The 23159-nt window shown below is 40.1% G+C and overlaps 1 protein-coding gene across 1 annotated transcript in view; it reads right to left on the bottom strand.

Annotated features, from left to right (window-relative positions):
* STPG2 (sperm tail PG-rich repeat containing 2) overlaps positions 1-23159 on the bottom strand; it is a 221682-nt gene that overhangs the window by 125501 nt on the left and 73022 nt on the right. The window contains exon 11 of the mRNA XM_081207127.1: positions 18722-18887. Within this exon, the coding sequence (XP_081063253.1) occupies positions 18722-18887 (166 nt within the window). The remainder of the gene's footprint in view (positions 1-18721; positions 18888-23159) is intronic.

The following is a 23159-nucleotide window of genomic DNA, read 5'->3' as shown; positions in this document are numbered from 1 at the left end:
ATTCTTCTTAACAAAATATAATAATAAGATATAGCAAACTCGATTGCTGAGTTATGATGGCTATGCAACCCAAACTGAGCTACTGAGTTACAAGTCTGGGAAAACTCTGCGGATTGCACAAGTACAAAAATTCTTTAGGGAGAGAAAAAAATTAGAGGGAGCAAAATAAATAAATAAATCCAAAACAGGTAAATGAGGACTGAACATGCTTAGTGGTGTACCTATTGTGATGTTAGGTTGTGGGGAGTAAGAAACGTGAAACCAGGAGATAGAGGGGAATGGAATGGGGTCTCCTCAAAGAAGGTGGACTTGCTGGAACTGTGAACATATTCTTGTATATAACATTAACGTTCATGCACTTTTGCACATGGCAAGTTTCAATTAATGAATGCCCCTCCAATGAGCACACCCAATGTAGGAAGGAGGGCTGCCCCACCAGCTCCACATTCAACATCACAAGCACCACTGGCCCTGCCCCACAACATTTAGTACTATGTTTGAGAAGGTAGCCTACCAAACTGAAACTGAATTCAGACAAGACAGAGGTGCTCTTGGTCAGCTGGAAGGCAGAACAGGAGATAAGGATTGCACCTGTGCTGGATGGGGTAACGCTCCCCCTGAAGACGTAGGTTCCCAACTATGGTGTGCTCCTGGATTCAGCTCTGAGCCTAGATGCCCAGGCTTCTGCGGTGGTCAGAAGTGCATCTGCACAGTTAAAGCTCATGCACCACCTGGGCCCTGGGTTAGAGATGTCTGATGTGGCCGCAGTGACACATGCCTTACTTAACATCCCATTTAGATTACTGTAACACAGTAAAGTACTGTAAACACTGTAACACCACGCGGAAATCAATGTCCCCACTGTGGAAGGACGTGTGGATCCAGAAATGGCCTCCACAGTCACTTACGGACTCATTGTTAAAACCGTGTTTATGGAAGACAATCTTACTCAGCTACAAGTGATCGCCAAAGAAGAACACATTCTACATGGGGCTGCCTTTGAAAAGTGTTCGGACATCCCAGGTGGCCCAAAGAGCTGAAACCAGACTGTTAACCATGGCTAGTTATAGAGAGCATACTCCCTAGTTACAATAGCTCCACTGGTGTCCGCTTGCCATCTGCATGTGTTGCTGCACTTAGCAGAGAAACACACCCAGCAGCCAGCCATAAATTCCTTTCTTTATTTCCTTCTGACAAGATTACATGCAGAATAAACAAAGCGACCCATCTCCCATGACGCGTTGCTCTAACTACTTTCTCTTTTCCCTCTCCCTCGAGACCAACAGAGCCAACGGCTCAGCCCCTTCCGTTTTCCCCTGTGACATGGATCCCCCTCTCTCTGAAGCACCCCTTCCTCCCCAGACTCACTATCCTCTTCTCTATCTTCTGATGAGGACTCAGTACTGATCAGTGGGGATCGTTCCCTGTATCCTCTAATTCTTTCCTCCCTTGCTGCCTGCAGTTCCCTGACAACTGGCTACCAGTCTATTTCTGTGCACAATTCAAAGTGCTATTTATAATCTATATAGCCACATATAACTTAAGGCCAGGATAGCTGAAGAACTGTATTCTCCCATACGAATCTGCCAGCAGAGGCCTTTATATCAGTCCCTCCACCTCCACAAGCACATTTGGTGGGGACACATGTACAGCAATCGCAATCCCTTTGTGATCACCTTGCACTGAGTGTGTACACACATGCAGCTGTCTCTCAAGGGCATCCTGATCAAATTTGCAGATGACACCAAACTGGGAGGGGTGGCTAACACCCCAGAGGACAGGATCACACTTCAAAACGACCTTGACAGATTAGAGAACTGGGCAAAAACAAACAAGATGAACTTTAACAGGGAGAAATGTAAAGTATTGCACTTGGGCAAAAAAAATGAGAGGCACAAATACAAGATGGAGGACACCTGGCTTGAGAGCAGTACATGTGAAAAGGATCTAGGAGTCTTGGTTGACCACAAACTTGACATGAGCCAACAGTGTGACGCGGCAGCTAAAAAAGCCAATGCAATTCTGGGCTGCATCAATAGGAGTATAGCATCTAGATCAAGGGAAGTAATAGTGCCACTGTATTCTGCTCTGGTCAGACCTCACCTGCAGTACTGTGTCCAGTTCTGGGCACCACAATTCAAGAAGGACACTGACAAACTGGAAGGTGTCCAGAGGAGGGCAACCAAAATGGTCAAAGGCCTGGAAACAATGCCTTATGAGGAACGGCTAAGGGAGCTGGGCATGTTTAGCCTGGAGAAGAGGAGGTTAAGGGGTGATATGATAGCCATGTTCAAATATATAAAAGGATGTCATATGGAGGAGGGAGAAAGGTTGTTTTCTGCTGCTCCAGAGAAGCGGACACGGAGCAATGGATCCAAACTACAAGAAAGAAGATTCCACCTAAACATTAGGAAGAACTTCCTGACAGTAAGAGCTGTTCGACAGTGGAATTTGCTGCCAAAGAGTGTGGTGGAGTCTCCTACTTTGGAGGTCTTTAAGCAGAGGCTTGACAACCATATGTCAGGAGTGCTCTGATGGTGTTTCCTGCTTGGCAGGGGGTTGGACTCGATGGCCCTTGTGGTCTCTTCCAACTCTATGATTCTATGATTCTTCTTTCAAACATTATACTGGAAGTGTGGAAATCAGGGGCAGCAGAGCACATGACACTGGTGGCAGTAGGCACAGTCCTGATCCCCATTTCACATACTGGATATATGAACAGAACGGGTGGTTTGAACAGCGAAAACATGTTTTAAAAATCTGCCACATTTACATGCATGAGGAGTCCTGGTCCAGCATTATATTCCTGCTAGATATGTGCTTGCTGAAATATATAGGCATTGTGTTTATTGCACAGGTTTTAAATGTTTCACTTCCCATTTCATACATGGAGCAATATGCGCAAGGGAAAATGAGTCACGATGGAACTGACCCTCAACATTTAAAGTTACGTGTCGTCAATTCTTTTGGTGATGAGAAGCAAAGGGTATTTTACTTCACAGACAAATCACTAAGAAGCAGAAGAAATAGAAACTCAATAAATATTATTGGGGGGGGGGAGAAGAAGCAGCAGAAGAAATAGAAAGAAAAAAGCTGGCATTTTGGGTTGTTTGCATGGCCTTTGGGTATTAAGCAGTGCTTTTTTTCTTTAAAATATGTTTAGGGGTACTCTCATTTTCCTACTCATATTGAAATGCTGCCCTCAATGAGTCCAAACTGAGATTCACAAAATGTTTAGAGATATGCGTACCCCAACGCCCCCTCAGAAAAAAAGCACTGGTATTAAGTATCTGTGCCACATGTCCATGACATCTGCTGCAGCCTTCAGCCACTCAAAGGGCCTCTGCCCCTTTAAACAACACCACTGTTCTCCCTTCCTGTCCCTTCTATCTCATGGAACATCCCTGTGATGCTACTTGGTTTAAGTCCTTCCTCAAAATCCATATTTTCTGTGAAATATTTAGCCCAATCCCCTACTATAACTAAGCCTGAATATGTGTTACTGAAATAGTTACCTCTGTTTCGTCTCCTTATCTTCCCTATGTCAAATTTTAGATTATAAACCCCATGAAACTGCAAGCTGTCCTCTGCCATACACCACAGTGCACACTGATGGCACCATAGAAATAAAGTTGTTTCCCGCTAAAACTTGTTTTGTCGTTTACTATAAACATCAGAAAGAACTAATATTATTCAACTGATGTTTTATCCTTGATCATATGCAAGAGACAGCACTAAGCTTCATAGGACAGAAACTATGCTTTTCAATTTCTCAATTCATGCAATCAGTTCCAAATAGACTGCCAAACATGTAAAAATAACCTTTGAGATAAAGAATCTTTTTATTCTTTATTGTTGTAAACAGCAATGCTACACAACAAAAAAGAAAATGTATCAGAAGTATTGTATACTTATTGCCTGCAAGTTTTGAGAATTTTTATTCTAATTTTTCACTTTTTTGTTCCCCTCAGAAAAGGATAATCTTCTGTAAAATATGTTTTATATAAACATAAGTCATGCTTTTCAAGTGTTCAGAGTTTGCACTGAGCTTCCTGATCTTAGATTAAAACATGCTTTTGCAGAAGGAGAAATAAATGAACATTGCAAAGATATTGCAGCAGGCAGTAAAATGTTTGCCTGGAACAAAACATAATCCATTTCCAGCCAAAGGAAATTGGGGGGGGGGGGGACACAAGTAGGAAGACTTTTCTAAGAGTTCCTAGAGATAAATCAGTATGTTCTTGCATATTTATTTTCCTGATTTCTGGGGAATTAAAAAAAAATAAGTTAAAAAGAAATGAGTGAGCAAGGACAAAGTCATGTCATGGATTTAAAACTGGCTGCTTGAAAAGGAAAGTTTTAATAGTGTTTAAACAGTGGTGTGCTACTAGGGAAATGTCAAAGGGATATCTGTTGACTCATCAGAGAATAAGAGAAGAGTGAATTCTTGAGGATTACTACTATATGGTGAAAGTTCTCCAGTGTGTCTCTGGGCACCATTCAAAACATTTGATTTCACCATTCTTCAAATTACAAGGGGGGACCAGAGAATGTTTTTAAAAAGCTAAAATGGGGTGGGAAGGATGGTCTGGCAGCTGTGACTGTAGAGACCAATACAGCAGAGACATGTTTTCTTGCAGCTGGGGCCGATGAAGGCATCCAGTTGTGCTGCTGCAGATGCACCACAGTGTTTCTTCTCCCTGCACTTCTCCCAGAGGCCATCCCTTTTCTGGTCACTACTGCGGATACTCGACCTGACTGTATCCAGGAACTGCGACCGTCTGCAACCAATCGTCACATGGTGGGGGTGATGTTGCCAGCCTTCATGTCTTGTTTGCAGACATATTTGTAACACAAAGGGTGTGCCAATGGGCCTGGTGTCTGAAGCCAGCCCCACATCGAGCAGTGTCTCTAGTCCCAAGCAATCCCACAAACTCACTTGGAGGTTTTTAAGCAGAAGTTGGATGGCCATCTGCCACGGATGCTTTAGCTGAGATTCTTGCATTGCAGGGGGCTAAACTATACAACCCTCCCTTCCAACTCTACACTATGATTCTAGCCCAGCGGTCAGCAAACTTTTTCAGCAGGGGGCCGGTCCACCGTCCCTCAGAACTTGTGGGGGGGCAGACTATATGTTGCCATGATTCTGACCCACATTTTTGCTAAAACCCTTTGTGCTGGTCCTGGGGGCTAACTGAGAGGCGAGGTCCGAGTCCAGTCCAAGGTCATTGGTGCAGTATGGAGGCTGTCCATCAAAGCTGTAGCTGGGTCCAAGGCAGGGAGTCGGGTAGGGTCAGGAACTCTGGCAGAACAGCAGGACAGGGTGCAGACAGAAACAGGCTAGCAACAACGTTGCTCCCGCAACCTGGGACTGGGGCTGACTGGCTTTTATCTGCCCCAAGGCATAGAGCGGCCCCAGTCCACAAGTGACTTGCCTCTCCTGGCCCGGAGGCGAGCACTCCTCCTGCGGGAACTTAGTTCCCTCCACCTCTCTGCCCTGAGCCTCTGTAGCTCAGGAGAGGCTGGAGGGTTACCGGACCCAGAGGCAACCTCCTCTTCCCCTGACGGGGCTGAGAGTGGAGCACCTGCAGGCAATGGGTCCTCCATCACCTCAGGGGCCAGAGCAGACTCAGCTGGTGCCTGCAACTGAGGATGAGCACAGGTGAGGACCCTTCAGGCTCAGGCCCCAGCCCCGGCTCAGCTGGTTCTGGAGGTGGGGACTCCTGTGAAGGCTGGGATTCCTCAGGTTCAGCCTCTGAGTCCGAATCCCAGGACATCACACCCTTATTGGGGCCAACCCAAACGTTGCTGCACGTGCGCAATCGATGGACGGAGAAGGGACTTGTCTCGAGCAGCAGCCCGCCTCACTTTTGACCCCCAAGCCTGGCTGAGTCGCAAAAACCATCGCGCACGCACTATGCCGGCTGCCCGGACTCCCGGAGCGTCCGCAGACCGGATCTAGAAGGCAACTGGGCCTGATCCGGCCCGTAGGCCTTAGTTTGCCGACCCATGTTCTAGCCCTCTTAATGCTGTCTTCCTTCAATATAGTCCAATATTTGTTCTTCAATACAGATTGTGGTTAAGGAAGAGAGAACTTAACTATGAACCTGGTTGAAACAACACACAAAATCAAACCTTGGCTTAGCTGCTGCAGTGCAATGAGCTAAAAGGACGGGAGAGGAACAAAGTGGCTGCAAACTCCTCCACAGTGCATTCATGCTAAACCATGGTTTGACTTAGCATTATGCGACACCACAGTATATAGATACACACATCCACACACACACACACACACACTCCTGCGCAAACATCTTAGCTATCCTGCCAAAATATATATTTAAAAAAGGTAAGTCGTGATGCATTCCAAGCCTTTTGCAAAACAGTTCTTTGATAAGCCACACAGCTGTTCTGCTTGTTATCTCATTACAGTGCTGCAACACCACCCACACACCTACACAGAGCTGGTTCCCCTCTGTAGAATGTGTTATTTATTTGATGAAATATATTTATTTCCATTTGTTTTCAATAAAGTCTTGCCATTAAAATATGAGAACTGTTATGAAAAGAGGCAATGAGGTGGAAAGCTGTCTTTTAAACCTTTTTGGTTTTCCTCCACTAAGAAAAAGGTCCTGATATATATTTCAAACAGATAGGAACTGGCACAATCTGTGAATCCATGTACACTGCAATGAATTTAATTTAATCCTTAAAAAAATAACTTGACTGGAAAACGCAGTTCAGGGGGCTATATTGTACACTGAATTTCATTTATAATAAATAAAGTAAAATGATTCGCTGTACCACTATAATCTCTCCACGTGCACAGCTGTGGGGTTATGATTTTATATGCTACCATTTCCATAGCTAGTAGTGAATACAATTTTGGAGCTGTCAAAAATGTATTGGATGGAACTTGAAATACATATAATCTCCTTGGCAAATAGTTTACACCCTGCTACAGCGCTCCTATTGGTTTCTTTTTCAACGAGGCAGAAGCAAGCAGAAGAAAGCTTTCCAGAATATCAATAGTAGCAATTCTATTCATTTATTATGATATTTGTTAAATATAATTGGAAAAGTGAATGCAGCATATACCTCCTTTTCTGTTCTCCTAATTAAATGTCATGTGGCTTGGCACAGCTTACAGCACTGTTAGAAGGTGTGGGAATTAATCAAGATTGCAGAGGACAGGCCTATCAATAGTTATTAGCCATGATAGCTAAGCAGATCTTCCACATTCAGAAGCTATAGATCTCTGAATACCATTTGCTGGGGGACAAATATGTCCTTCCCAGAAGCATCTAATCAGACACTGTTCAAAATAGAATGCTGGACTGTGTTGACCAACTTTCTTCAACCTTTGCAGACCCAGGACCTATCTTTAGCCCAAACATGCATTTGGCGACCCACTTCTTTTTTAATTATTTTATATTTTACCCTATACTTTTATGGTGCTTCTGTAATGACCCAACATAGGTCAGGCTGCAACTCACCCATTGAAGACCACTGGTATTGACTGTTGGTCATATCTAGGGCTCTTCTTATGGTCTAATGTGTCATGTTTAAAACACCAGTTGTAGCAGTAGACAGTCGTACCATATATAGCATGATGACAAACCAACAAAAAATGTGAAAAGTACTTTCTTGGGCTCCATGATCACTGTAGATGGTGACAGCAGCCATGAAATTAAAAGACGCCTGCTTCTTGGGAGAAAAGCAATGGCAAACCTAGACATCATCCTAAAAAGTAGAGACATCGCCTTGCCAACAAAGGTCCGTATAGTAAAAGCTATGGTTTTCCTAGTAGTGATGTATGGAAGTGAGAGCTGGACCATAAAGAAGGCTGATCGCCGAAGAATTGATGCTTTTGAATTATGGTGCTGGAGGAGACTCTTGAGAGTCCCATGGACTGCAAGAAGATCAAACCTCTCCATTCTGAAGGAAATCAGCACTGAGTGCTCACTGGAAGGACAGATCGTGAAGCTGAGGCTCCAATACTTTGGCCTTCTCTTCTCATAAGACTCCCTGGAAAAGTCCTGATGTTGGGAAAGATGGAGGACACGAGGAGAAGGGGACAACAGAGGACGAGATGGTTGGATAATGTTCTCGAAGCTACCAACATGAGTTTGACCAAACTGTGGGAGGCAGTGGAAGACAGGAGTACCTGGCGTGCTCTGGTCCATGGGGTCACGAAGAGTCGGACACAACTAAACGACTAAACAACAACAACAACAAACAAGAGGTTGAAGGGAAAAGTAAGCCCTGATATGTTGTTGAAATATATCACTGGTGAAATCACTGTAGTGGGCTGAGGAGAAATCAGTACTTGGGTTGCCAGTGCACACTGGTGTGTGCAGATCCTTACCATCAAGTTGACCAGATTACAGAAATGAAAATCAAAAATCAAATGAAAATGTGCAAGCTGTCAAAAATTATTTTACATGTTTTGAAGACATGGAGGCTCAAGAAGCACAAAGTGTGTGTGCTTCCAGCTTTCTTTACACTGGCATGGTGATTGAAGATAATCTTAAGAGAAACCAGAGAGGACTGGCCATCAGTGATGGTGCGTATGTGTCGTTCAGATGGGGCAGCTGAAATCATAAGTAGCAAGAAAGAACTTAATTAACACTTCTGCAGTCCCAAAACGGAGCAGTTTGTTCTCTAACAGACCCAAGAGATTAAAGCACACGTTTTAAAATTACTTCACCAGACTACTTCCATTCTAAGAAAGAAGACCTCAAAGAAACAAAACACTGCACTGAATACCACGCCAGAGTTTTAAAACGTTCTCTAGGATCAAGCCCTAATTGCTTTCTCTGGCAGTTGTTTCTACTCATGCCAATTTGAATTACTTTGAGGCCTTCAGATCCTGCTATTCCTACTAACAAGTGTCTGGAGATCTTCAAGCTTCCAAAAGCTTCTGCAGAAATGCACTTCTGATATTAAGAGTTACTTTACCAGTAGTCAAAGAGAAGCACTGGGACCCATTGCAGAGGTCCCAGAAGACTAATGTTCCACTCCCAAACAAAACACAGTGAGAAAGACAGGACTGTAGTTGTTACAGTGACAGACATCAGAGAAATGCTGTCTGAAAGGAAAATCAATTAAACTAAGATGAAAGCCTTGTTCAAAGGATTAAAGTAATATGCAGACAAATTTTGTATGCTGGTTTGTTTGTTTGCTCTTGGTGGTAAACTCTGAAATCAGACTGGCTAAACTGAGCATTGAGGCGCAGCAACAAATAAAAGAAGCCTTGAAGCTCAAGTTAAAAACTGGATGGTTTAGGGCCAAATTCCACTCAGTCGTTTCTCACAAAGAGCACTAACTTTCTCCACGAGTATCCTCAACTATTCTCATATAGGTTGATGGAAACTGGTGCTTGGAAGAAAAAGAGAAATAGTACAAGACACAGGGGATGACCAAATGGGGTAGGTAAGTGGAATAAAAGGAATTTTTACAATAAAAAAAAATCACTACAATAAACAGAACAGCATGCAGGATGTAAACATTTTGTGTGCACAATATTAGTACATAAATTTTCTTAACCTTCAATTTCAATGCTCCATCATTTTTACTAGCTCAGACTGCTGCAGCAAAGGGATGGTGCTACACCACTGAGAAATAATTTCTTAACATTTATTTCGATGTGCAGAAAAGACAGCTGTTTGGAATAATCTCTGTCGCTCTGACAAAGTGTTTGTTTCACATATTAAGCAATGCAAAGAAGAATAAGAGAAATTCTCACTGCTGCTGCTGCTATTTCCCCCTTTCATTATCATTGCAATCAAAAATACTAGTTGACTAGGTAGCAGGAACAGAGATTTGCATAGGTGAAAATCAATGACTCAGTTTCTCCTGTAACTTTTTTTTGGTTTTTGTTACTGAACATAAACTCTCCTAGATTAACAAGTTTCTTTTTTAAAAAAATGATAATTATTAAAGGTTTAATAGTTACAGAAAAAGAAGAAAGAAACAATAAAAAGTTAAACAAAACAAAACATTACATTACAATACATCAGAAATAAAAAGAAAAACAAAAAACAATACAGCAAAACAACAAGAAAAACAAAAACATTTAAAAACACATCCAATATTTCTGTATCTTTACCTTTCATTTACTTGTTTCATCGACCTCCTCACACCTCCCTTTTTTGTATTCTAGTTCAATTAGCTATTTCAGCAAATCCTTTCCATCTTTCTCAATTTTTTGTTCTATAATTTATCTTAACACAATCTAACCTTAAATTTTCCACTTTGGCCCATTAACAATCTATTTTTACTTAATTCTTTATAACATTTCTGCTAAAGCCATATAACTTCATTCCAGCATCCTTCTAACATTCATTAATTTTGCAATATTTCTGTAAATATACTTTGAATTTTTTCCAGTCTTCTTCCACCGACTCTTTTCCCTGGTCTCGGATTCTGCCAGTCATTTCCGCCAATTCCATGTAGTCCATCAGCTTCATCTGCCATTCTTCCCGGGTGGGTAAATCTTGTGTCTTCCAATGCTTTCCGATAAGTACAGTGGTACCTCACAAGACGAATGCCTCGCAACACGAAAAACACGCAAGACGAAATAGTTTTCCGTTTTTTGAGTCGTTCTGCAAGACGAATTTCCCTATGGGCTTGCTTCGCAAGATGGAACGTCTTGCGAGTTCTTGCGAGTTTGTTTCCTTTTTCTTAAAGCCGCTAAGCCGTTAATAGCCGCTAAGCCGCTAAGCGCCGTTAATAGCCGCTAAGCCGCTAATAGCCGCTAATAGCCGTGCTTCGCAAGACGAAAAAACCGCAAGACGAAGAGACTCGCGGAACGGATTAATTTCATCTTGCAAGGCACCACTGTATTCTTGCTGCTGTTGTAGCATACATAAAAAAGTTCTATCCTTCTTTGGCACCAATTGGCCGACCATGCCCAGGAGAAAGGCCTCTGGTTTCTTCAGGAAGGTATATTTAAATACCTTTTTCATTTCATTATAAATCATCTCCCAGAAATTCTTAATCCTTGAGCATGTCCACCAAAGGTGAAAAAATGTACCTTCAGTCTCATTACATTTCCAGCATTTATTATCGGGCAAATGGTAGATTTTTGCAAGCTTGACCAGTGTTATAGATTAACAAGTTTCAAAGGTGAATGATAAAGAAAAGTAGTTCCATACAAAACCACAGCTGCTGTGGTTTAGTGACTAAGTCTGCTGTGCTATCCCTGGGGCTAAGTCCTATTGAGGTATACTTCTGAGTAGACATGCACAGAATTGTACTGTAAGGATGGCACAAGATCCCGGTTTCATATCCTGGTTTATAAGCAGCAATTAAGCTGCAGTGCCCAGGACAGCAAGGGAAGCTATGGTTTAACAAGATAAAAGTGCTGAAACTGAACATGCAAGGATAGAAGTGTAGGAAAAGGAGGGTGGACTTTGATATGTGGCTGATAAAACTTTCCTAGTCCAACATACTTTTGAACCAGGTCACAGAGTGCTGACCTGTTAGACCTCCACTGAGTGTGCCCTAGACCTTGCCTAATGTTTGTCAGTAGCTGCATGTTCTGCATTAGTATCACATTAGTGGTGCTAATGGACAGCTGTGTTTTTTCAAGGGAGCTTATCCACCAACACTCATTTTATGGTGAATCCCAGGGTTTCCCTTGACACAGTATAACAAACACTGATCTATCTACAAGGTGTGGCTGGGTTAGAATTTAAATACACAGTGAATCATTCCTTCTCTTGGTAGGTAGATCTCAATAACACTTTGGAACAATACTAAATATATTGTTTTTATTACATTATTTGCAACATTTGCATCCTGCCTTTCTACATCTCAGGGTCAATTGTAAGCACGGCAACAAGTTAATTAATTAAAAGACAACAAATTGATTTTTTAAAAAACTAAAGCAGAAACCATAGCTACAAGCCCAAATCAAATGCCTTCACTTTTGCTGCTGCTGTTGCTGTTTGGCCTTTAGCCTAAGACTGTTCAAAATTATTATTATCATTATTATTTACAAATATGTTTTTGTATCCCTTCTAAAATGCTAAGAGGGATGGAAACACTTTTATGAAGGCCAGTCCATTACCTTGGAGCAATCTCAGTGAAAACTTTGCTCCAGGAAGCTGATGCTTGAGAAGTAATAATATCAGAAGCAGGGCGCAGCCTGCAGAACACAGATGACAGAAGTTTACTTGCCTGAAGCTTCTTTATGTTATGTACCAACCCAAATTTAATTATACCCTTCTTTCCAGCATTTCAGTAAACAGAACCTTTCAAACTCTCAACAGCAAGTAAGTGAAAGGAAAAACACAGCTTTTCTCTCTGGCTGATTTTAATATGCTCCCCTAAAGTAGTCTGTATTTTATATTCACCTTGCAATATGTTGAGAGAACAGCTAATTTTTTAACTCACTGGAGCTGGAGAGTATCCTTTTAATAGCTGATGTGCCTCATTACGTTTAATTTGAAAGGGGGGAAAACTAAAGCGCATTCTTTTTAAAGAACTGTACAGTACTACAAATGCAACAGATACTTGCACACAGTGCTCTAATCAACCTTTGCAAAATATAAATTAGTAAGATCACAAAGTCCTACAATACAGCACAAAATAAACAAAACAAGGTCACGTAAGACCAACACTACTTCCATTCACCTTTCAAACAAGAAAGAAAAGTCTGATAAAATGTTCATATATACTTACTCAAATGTTATCTATCTCAAATTAGGGCAGACTGCTCCATACATTTACTGGACTTACTGTTAACTTGCTTTACCCATAAATTTCTCCATAAATTAATGGTAACCATGTAAAGGGTTTTGTTTTGAGACAGAGAGGGACAGGTGGGCAATGCTAGATTTATAGGGCCATCTAACATCAATTGTCCTAGGGGACGGATTGCAGGAGAGAGTGGGGCATGCAGGGAAAGGATGCCACAGGGCATGCTCTAGGGATTAAGGTTAGGTAAAGGTAAAGGTACCCCTGACCATTAGGTCCAGTCGTGACCAATTCTGGGGTTGCGGCGCACATCTCAATTTATTGGCCGAGGGAGCTGATGTACAGCTTCCGGGTCATGTGGTCAGCATGACTAAACTGCTTCTGGCGAACCAGAACAGCGCACGGAAATGCCGTTTACCTTCCCGCCGGAGCGGTACCTATTTCTCTACTTGCATTTGACGTGCTTTCGAACTGCTAGGTTGGCAGGAGCAGGGACCAAGCAACGGGAGCTCACCCTGTTGCAGAGATTCGAACCGCTGACCTTCTGATCGGCAAGTCCTAGGCTCTGTGGTTTAACCCACAGCGCCACCCGCATCCCAGGGATTAAGGTTACCAGACGATTAATACTACAAGAAATGGTTGGTTCAAAACTTTTCCCACAATTGGATGGTAATTCATCAAGTCATCCATTTTATAAGTAGCACAGAAATCTGCAAACAAGGGATGAAGTCACTAACTGCATTTGAAAATACTTTATATACCACAGACCCTAGTGGTAAAGGTCTAATTGCCTTAATCTATAAATCGATTGTAAATTTCTCAACCTCAAAGCCCTCCATGTTGAAGACTAGATGGGAAAGAGACTTGGGAGAAGGGACTGGTGACAGTTTGTGGGAAGGAATGTGGCAAAAAGCCCCCTTTTGAGCTATTTCTGCCCGAATAAGAGAAAACACCTTAAAGCTAACCCACAGATGGTACTTGCATCCCACATTGCTAAGCAAAATAGACAAAAAACATTTCTCCGCAATGTTGGAGAAATTGTGGGAATGAAGGAACATTTATACACATGTGGTGGAAATGCCCATTGATTAAAAACTTCTGGTTAAAAATATTTCAGGAAATGGAACAAATTACATCTCAATCGATCAATTTAGATCCCAAAATAGCATTGCTTTCTATATTTGCGGATGAAGCACAAAATCTTAGAGACAAAGACTTAATTGTGCATCTTATAACTGCAGCACGTCTTTCTGTTTCTAGACAATGGAGGACATTAAACGTGAACCTATATGAAGTTTGGTGTGCTTATTTCTGGGAATTAATTTTGATGGAAAAGTTAACAGAAGGGGTACGTGAAAGAAAACAACGTTTTACATAAAAACAACTTTTACATAACGTGGTCCTCCTTTATTACATATGCATCAAAGAAAGAGCATGCATTTAAACCACCAAAGACACATAGGAGCATGTGGAATGATACTTTTTAAACCAGCAACTGTAGAAATAATTTTTTATTTGATTATATTACTAATGTAATTACCTGGATGTAATTGGGGCTGGGGGTTTTTTGGGGGGGGTTAGGGGAAAACTGTATTTGAATATATGTTATTCTTATATTCAACTAATAATATATATATATATATTTTTAAAAAAAAGGTTACCAGATGTCCCCGGATTTACAAATCAGTCCCCTGACAAAATCCATTGTGGTTGAAAAGTGCCCCCCAGATTCATTGAAAAAAATCTGGTAACCTTACTCTATGTAGGACTCTCACTCTCGCCCGTTTACTACGAAATTCTCCATCAGAAGAATCCTGATTGCATTTTGTATCTCAACAATGTTTCTTGGGATTTTTTTAAAAATGTAGCTTCCAGTTAAATACCTATAGGTCAGGTGAGATCTGAAAGGATCCTCACAATACCAACTTGTTTTTCAGAAATCAATGCTATTCAGCACAGAGCTAATGCAGCTTAGATAGTAGTTTCGCTCAATCTACCAATAAGTCAAGTTTCTATCTCACTTTAACTGCTACTTCAAGACAGCTATATAAACTGGCTGATCTGTAAGTTCAAAGAAATCCCATGGCAGACTTCCTACTACCACTTCAGGCTAGGTATAAAATTCTTTAGAAATTTAAAGGAGAGATGTCTGTCTTTATTTGAAAGTCTACTGTTATACCAGCACACTGGGAAACGATCATGTTTTCTATTTGCAATAAGAGACAATATACTTATTACAAAACTGGAAATTCTCTGCTAACAAACAGAAAGTTATTACCTACACATTCACAACTTAATTTTAATCTGAAGATATGAAATATAAATATATTTAAATTACAATGCTGTAATCTCATTTACAAAGAAGAGAGAATTAAACTACTTTGCCTGGGCCTTTTTTTCAGCTGGAGCTCACAGGAACTCAGTTCGGGCACCTCCTAGGTGGGTGCCATTGCCATTATAAGAGAACAAGGGAGGTGGCATGGTGAGTTCTGGCACCTCTTTTTCCTCAAAAAATACCACTGCCTTTTCCCAGAATGAATATAGATCCTTCTCAAACACAAGTTGTGGCATTTCATCATGAAGCAACATAATTTAATTGTGTGCCGTTTAGGTATCGTAACCTGCAGTTCCTATGTTTATTCAAATTATGTTTTGATTTTACATTTTCTGTAGAATGTGTTACATGTTTCCATGTGGAAATAAATGTTTAAATAAGCAACCCTGAAATAAAATGTAATCAGTGGAAGTTTAAGAGACATAAGGGACAACGGAATCTTGACTGGATGAAAGCAATAACAAAGTCTGGCAAGGAAAAGAATCTAACAACCTAGTTTGTAGGCCGTGGGTGTCAGACATCTTTCTTCTATGATTAAAATGTGGTTTGCATTGATTCTTTTGACTCTCCATATTTCATTTCCTTCTCCCCCTTACAGTAAACCTGGCAGCTCCCTAATTGGATTTAAATTTTAAAACATCTAGCTGGTACATTCAAATTTAAATGTTGGTATCTCAATAATTTCTTTCTCAAATGAATATACGGAACAGAAATATGCTGTGGTCTGGTGATAAATATAATATATTCAGTAAGCCTACAGTCACAGCATATGGTAAGAAAAAAGTTCAATTTTATTATTTTATATCAGCTACTATCAGATAGCTATGCTAAGTCACTATGTACTAATGGATTTCATAATAATTCTGCTACTCATAGAAGAAGCAGAAAACCAAGAACTGTGTCTGATTTAGTTAATTTAACCTGCAGATGAGTACAGAAAATTGTAAGACAGCAGCTTAAATCTAAACAATATCTGCATATATTACTACAACATTAAATTATATGACTACCACACAGTAAGAAATTAGTGTCAATCAGTAACCCCATAAACCCAGAACTTTGGCCATGTTTAAAATTTTCCATTTTAAGAGCAATTTGATTTTGCTTAACATGACTTTCATTATGCCATTGTTTTTATGAATAGCAGAAACCCCCAGCTTTTGGTCCTACATTTTCTGAGAATACATCTGCAACAGGGAGAAGAAAAAGGGGGAAAGTACACAAAAACTGTAGGATTTGACCTGCTTACTCTTATTTTTTCAGCCTGAGAACTCAGCCTTGATTTAAAGACTTCCAACTATTTTGGAATGTAATATTACAAGCCAACAAGCAAATAGAAGAAATAATTAGTTTTCACACTACAATAACTTTTATACAAAAAGGTACTGGGCGAAGTCATAGAAAAAGTGGACACAACTACCTTTATGTGATCTGTCCAATTAATTTTGAAGATAAATTCTATTTGTTACCTAAAGTAATTTCCTGTGAGAATGTGCCAAGAAACATAATGAGTTTGGGACAGTGATTCAAACAGTAGCTTTTGTAACTAACGCGACGAATGAATTATGGTGGAGTGCACTGCTCCACATTATTACTAATTATTTGTTAAACATCAAACACACGAGAAGTAGTCTGTGGAGCACAAGACTCATATCACCTACCAAATACAGTAGAAGAGATAGTGATGGATGCGTTCAGGAAGCAAGCTGTGCTAATTCTGAATGGAGGATTCCCTCCACTGCTTTTACATGAATACATATTTTTCATGGCCGTATTTTTTAAACTAATGAGTGAATGAGCATTCCAAGCGCTAACAAAAATGATGAGGCTCAAGTATCTATTGTCTAATGAATCTAGGAGTAAACCATGCTAAATTCAGAGGGACTTACTCTCAGGTAAGTACATACAGGATTGTGGGTTGAAACTCTTTTCTTTATCAGCAGCCCCTTGTGCCACGAAGCAAACTGATTCTGAAACCAAGGGCATTTTGCTTTGTAATACAGAATTGCCATGGGGAGGGGAATCCAAAATTGCCCTGGCGCAAGCCGCCATATAAGAACAAACAAGCCCTTGGATTCTGGCCAACTGCGGCTTCCTGTGTTAGCAACTGGTTCTCCATTTCATGTGGGAGTAACTCATAAAACCATTTGCAAAACTGTAGAGGAAAACTTAATTATGAGAAGATATTGCTTTATAATGAGAGCCACATCATTTGATAATACTTTCATTAAGTTAGCACAAGTGATTTTTTTGTATTAGGCTACTATAATTTTAATGAAACACAAATGAACATCTGCTGATACAATTGCCGTACTTTAATTTTATGTAATGCAGTTGTCTCACAGCACCAAGAATAAATCTGCCCTGATCCAGACGCCATCAGCTGCGTGTACACTCCTGTACACAAGATCTCCACTGCACTTGTTGGGTATGCCTGGAATCCGATTCAGATTCAATCTTCCCACCCCAGCCCCCGACAAGATGTGTCAAATTACAACAGCTCTTGTTTTATAATGCCACAAATGTAAGGCAGGATTTAAAAGTCTTTAAAACTGCCAACATGAAATTAACAAGGACAGACTTACTAGCACAGATTTTGTCCCTGCAAATTATTTTTTAATCAAGAAATATACAGGCTATTGTACTACAGCCTGTGTTGGGGGGGGGGGAATCTAACACACTATAATAGGTATTTGTGAAAGAAAAAGAGTCAAGCTAAGAGTATACTTTTACAATATTAATAAGATACTACACAGAACATTTAATTCCATCCATCAACATCAGCATTGTCCAAACTTTCCACTGTATCTATTGACTTTAAAGTGGGGGGGGTGTCTATAATATATTTTCCTTTGTAGAAATGGCAACTTAATTTTGCATTGGTTTCAAATGTTGTATATACTGAGGGTTTTCTTGTATTTTCTTTTCACTGCTGTATTGAATTTTCATTGTTAGATTGTAATGTGGAATCAATATTCAATAGCCAACTTTTGGCTAAAAAGTGGGATAAAAATATAACAAAATAAGTAAATATTGATTAATATTTTTGGCTAGCTTGCTTTACAAAGTAGCATATACCTTTCATATCATTAACAGTTATCTGCTGAATTTCCAGAAAGCACCAGTTCATCTCCCTTTTTTCAGTTCCCATCTTTGCTCAAAAGATTCCATTCTGGAAAGTCTTAATCTCCAGACATGGAGAATAAGTTTGCAGACATTTGAAGAAGTGTACAGCAACCACAAATATTCATATTAATCCTTGTGTGGATGAAAGATGCCTCTTTATTAACCATCTAAAAAGCAAAGTGACCAGTGGTAATACAGAGATCTCACAAGGCCTATTGTTAAGTTGTGGGCGAACATATCAGACGACACAGCGATTCTTCAAACAGCTCTTCTTTATTCAGAGGCCAGAACAGAACTGAACTGAAGGGCTCAGTCAGCCTGCTTATATAGAGCTCCAGTATAACGTTACTGTAGCAACTTTCTAAAACTATCCAATCACTGAACATCACTTTCGATCCTTCATTTGCATAACTATCTACAGTATCCCCCTGCTGGCCCAGGGTGAGAACTTCAGTACATAACACCTATAAAAGCAGTAATATACACAATCTCCCTGCTCTTACAATATTTTGCAGTTGTAGTTTTGAAAAATATGAGGAAAACATGCAATTGACCTACCTGGCATATCCTGCTTGGCCTCACATATACCGTGCCTAATTGAGCCACTGAGAAAAGAAGTATGCTTCCTTTTAGCCGTGGCAGTTCGGGGAGCCATGTATTCACTTTTACACTGGGATTTCTCAAATGATTTCTGAACATCATAGGAGCCTGGTGGTGGAGCTTCCTGTAATATTGAAGAAATTATCAGTTATTTGCTTTTATTCATTCATTTGAGTTATATACTGCCCTTTCTCCAAAGATCCCAGGGCAGTTGAAGCAGCTTAGCACTTTGTGTACATTTTACAGGCATCTCAAGTTCTGTGTCCATTGTAGGGAAACCACAAGCTACAAAAAGGCATCTGCTAACTTAAAAACAAGCACCTAGTTCATATGAGCCGATGTGCTAGCAATGATGTGTTTACGATGGAATGCAGTGCAACAACTGCAGCACCAATGGAGTCATGCAGCTGCACTGAAATCGTGGTCTAAACCAGTGTTTACCAACCGGGGGCCTGCAGGATATTCCAAAGGGGGGCATAGGTGAAAATTGTGTAAATGGGGGGCCATGGCTTGAGAGGAGGCCACAGAGGGAAGCGAGAAGTAAAGAAAACAGAGAAGAAAAACAGAGAAGTGAAGAAAATAGAGAAAAAATAGAAAATAGAAAAATAGAGAAGTAGAGTGAAGTGACTGTGCTTCCTAGTGGATAGATCACCACGTGCACTCTGCGGCAACATCGCTTCTACTTCCTTCTCCCTCCCACTTCTGCACTCCACCACTGTATGCACCAAGCTATCTGCATCTCGTTTGTCACAGGCAAGGGGTGTGGGGTGCTGTTTTGTCATGCGGCCATTACTGAGAAAGGAGGTATGTTGCTGCAGACCATTGTCGGCTAAAGAGTACACTAGCTAAAAGGTTTCCACACTTTCGGGATCAAGCAAAATTGTTTTTCATGGCATTTTATACTTTGTATTTGGTATACAGTACTCAGGTTTCAGTCGTGTGAGTTATTTACTCAGCCTAATGCAGAATCGCCTTAACATAATGGACAGAGGTGATATTCGGTTATCCCTCACAGCAATAGAACTGGATATAAAAAAGCTTTTTTCTAGTCACCAAGTACATTGATCAAGAAATACACATTTTTCTGTGACTGTGTTTTGTATAAATTATAAAAATTATAAACAAAATATGTTCTACTTACAAACGAAACATTTAAATAGTTACCTTTCTACCAGTAGGAAAGGGGTGGGGCATAGAAAGGAAACAAGGTTGGAAGGGGGCCACGTCAGAAAAAGGTTGAGAAACAGTAGTCTAAACCATAATTTCACATCTGTGCAGTGAGATGAAAACTATTTCTCTTTTGCAGTGTCATGTCAGTCACACTGCATCCTGGTAGAGGGACCGCAGTTTTATCAACAATTTACCTATGAATTGCTTGTCTACCGCCTTTTGAATACTTCAGACTAGTTATACATGCAACATTCATACTGGATAATTAGCAATAAGCATTGAGAACACGAACTGCAAGTAACAGGGATTATATAATTCTTGCCACTCTTAGGAAACAGAGTTTTCTGCTATATATGCCAGCCCTCCTTCAACTCAAGTTAAGAAACGAAATGTGCAGGTACTGTTCTGCTTGTTTGTTTTGTGAGAAATTAGCTTCAGTGATTTTAGTCAATGAATCAAGTCACAGCTATGATTTACATTTAAGAGAACTGATCTAGCTAATTGGACAAAAAAAAAAAGTTTACAGCGGCACACCCATGGGCTTCCTGGCTCATTTTAAAGCTTTAATGTTGATCTTCCCTGGCAGAGAAGTGGTTGCTGCCCAAAACAAAATTCAGATATTTAGGATTTAGTGTAGCTGTGACTAAACAGTAGTGTGTCGATCCAAAAACAAATGCTGACAACAGAACATCTTTCCAGGCTTTATTTCATGGAGGGTGGATTCCCCCCACCTCGCCCAAGGTTATAAACATTTTAAAAATTACCCTTCCAATGCTGATAAAGTCCATTATTATTAAGGCTTTGACAGAGTGCATCAATTAAATAAGCCCTGCTAAGTATCTCAGTGTTGCTTTGGTCATTTTGCTGGTGGGAGGGATGAGTCAGTGTTATATATGACAGCTCTGAAATATAGTCCAGTATTGTTATCCTGGTGTGTTGGGGGCATGTTTAGGGAAATTCAGAGAGGCTGTGAAGGTGACTCCAGCAGTAAATTAATTAATTAAGGGCTGCAAGGAGCCAGAGATTTAGTTGAGGGCTTCAGTGCTGCATAACAAAAATCTGGATACATATTTCCATATGTGGTGGACTTGCCCTCAAGCTTAGCTGTTCTCGACTGTTGTTTCCCAGGAGGTTCAGAAAATTGCATCTCAAGATGCCACTATGAACCTGTAGCTGGTGCTTTTAAATGTCTTTGTAGACATAAATGCAGACCCTGAAGACCCAATTGTTCATCTGCTGGTGGTGGCCAGGTTGGCCATGACTAAATACTGGAGCAATCTGTGTAGTACCACCTTGATATACCAGTATCACAAGGTGTGGAATATTGCTTTCATGAAGAAGTTGGTGCAGAAAGTGAGAGTATTACATGGAATCTCTAAGTGAGAGAAATTTATTTCAGCAAGACATTCCTTCCTTTATTGCTTATGTTAACAATGAAAAAAGTAAGCAACACCCTCCGTTACATTACACATACAAAAATGAAATGCTTAATTTTATAATTGTACAACTCCATTTTTGGAGTTGTCCTTTTGCTTGGAGCATTTTCCCTCAATGGCTACTGACAGTTGCCTCTTTTCATTTAGATTTTTCTCTGCATTTGTCTTGTTTAACTGCAAATTGATATTTCCTTTAGTGTTTTAACTCTTGGTTTAAATAATAATAATAATAATAATAATAATAATAATAATAATAATAATAATAATAATAATTTATTATTTATACCCCACCCATCTGGGGTACATTAATGTATGTGGTGGGGAGGTGTTCTAGGATTTCTGTGTTACCAGTAGTTTTCAAATGCAGAACTTGTTGGCTTTGTATTTTTTGTACATATATTTTTGGTTATCTTTTATCTGTCTGGATGCCATGTCTACCTGTAGACAGACAACAGGTCTACCTACTGAGAAGTAACTGAAGGGTAGATCTGGAAGAGAAATTTCTCAAAGGCCAAGTCTTCCCAGACCTCAGCACCACTCAGTTATGAAATCTACCAAAAATGATAGCTCAGTCCTCTGGTGCTTGTGTGTGTGTGTGTTTATTAATTGAAGTATTTACCTAGCACCATCAATGGAATTTCTAAGTACAACCTTGATAATGGTGCCCATTCAAGTTCTACATTTTAGGAGTCTTAAATACAACTAGAATAATTGCTACAAAAAAAGATAGATGCATGAAATACAATGGGGGAAGGAAAAATCCACCAAACACCACCAAGTACCCATTTCTTTCTGTAACAAATGCAACAGCACAGCAAGCAAGAGCCTCAATCTAACATTAGGAATTGTGCTTATAAAAAATGTGCAACCAGATGATTATTTACATTTATATACTGAGTGTGAAGTGATAATGTATTTCCTTATTCAGCAATTCTTAACAGTTCTCACTTCATTCCAATTGAAGAGTGCTAATTTATTATCCAAGATGAACCTGTTTACTTCAAATTTAATAGTTTCCAATTAAGCTAAAACATTTACTCTTCCATCATGTATAAACCCTTTCTGCTAAGTTGCTATATTAATATTTTTAATCAACATCAAAGAAACATTAGTATTAATAATGACGACAATAATTCTTGGTTAAGTATCAAATGTCGCAAGCAAAAGGACTTAAAATTGTAAATGCAGCAAAGGCTTCCATCGGAACATCTAACCATTCAGTTTCATTTTACACTGCTTTGAGAATGTTTTTACTTGGACACTGATGCACAATTATATTTTTATTTCCAGATGCCTGCATTCTGATAAGGTCCTGTTCTTTGATAAAATCACAAGCTCAGATCTCCTGTTGAGCAGCGGAACATAATCACTGATGTGACATAGTAAAAGGAGAAAAGATGGGGTCAGGAGAAAATATGTTAAAAGCTCAGACCAATATCCTGGACTCTTCACATGATGATCCCCGGAGTCAACAAAGAAATAATCTACCTTTAAAAAGCTGTAAATTAGCAAACTAGGCTTTGCTTAGATAAGGGCCCTTCAGATATTGTTGGACTCCGCCTTTCAAGGGCCCTAGGCTGCATTGCCAATGATCAAGGATAATGTGAGTTGCAGTTCAACACATCTGGCGGACCCCACTACTACTTTAGGTCATTTGATACTATATAGTGGATGTGGACCAACCAGAGGCCATAGCAGCTTTCCAGACAGATTGCCCTAACTTCTGTCGTTATCATCCTCTTGTAACATGATGGCTGCATGAGCCTCTCAATGGGAAGGAAGGAGGATGA

The sequence above is a fragment of the Podarcis bocagei genome, assembly GCF_964188305.1.
Source record: "Podarcis bocagei genome assembly, chromosome: 9".
In the NCBI taxonomy this organism is placed as follows: domain Eukaryota; kingdom Metazoa; phylum Chordata; class Lepidosauria; order Squamata; family Lacertidae; genus Podarcis; species Podarcis bocagei.
The sequence above is the reverse complement of the archived record's forward strand: the minus strand, read 5'-3'. Positions and strand labels throughout refer to the sequence as shown.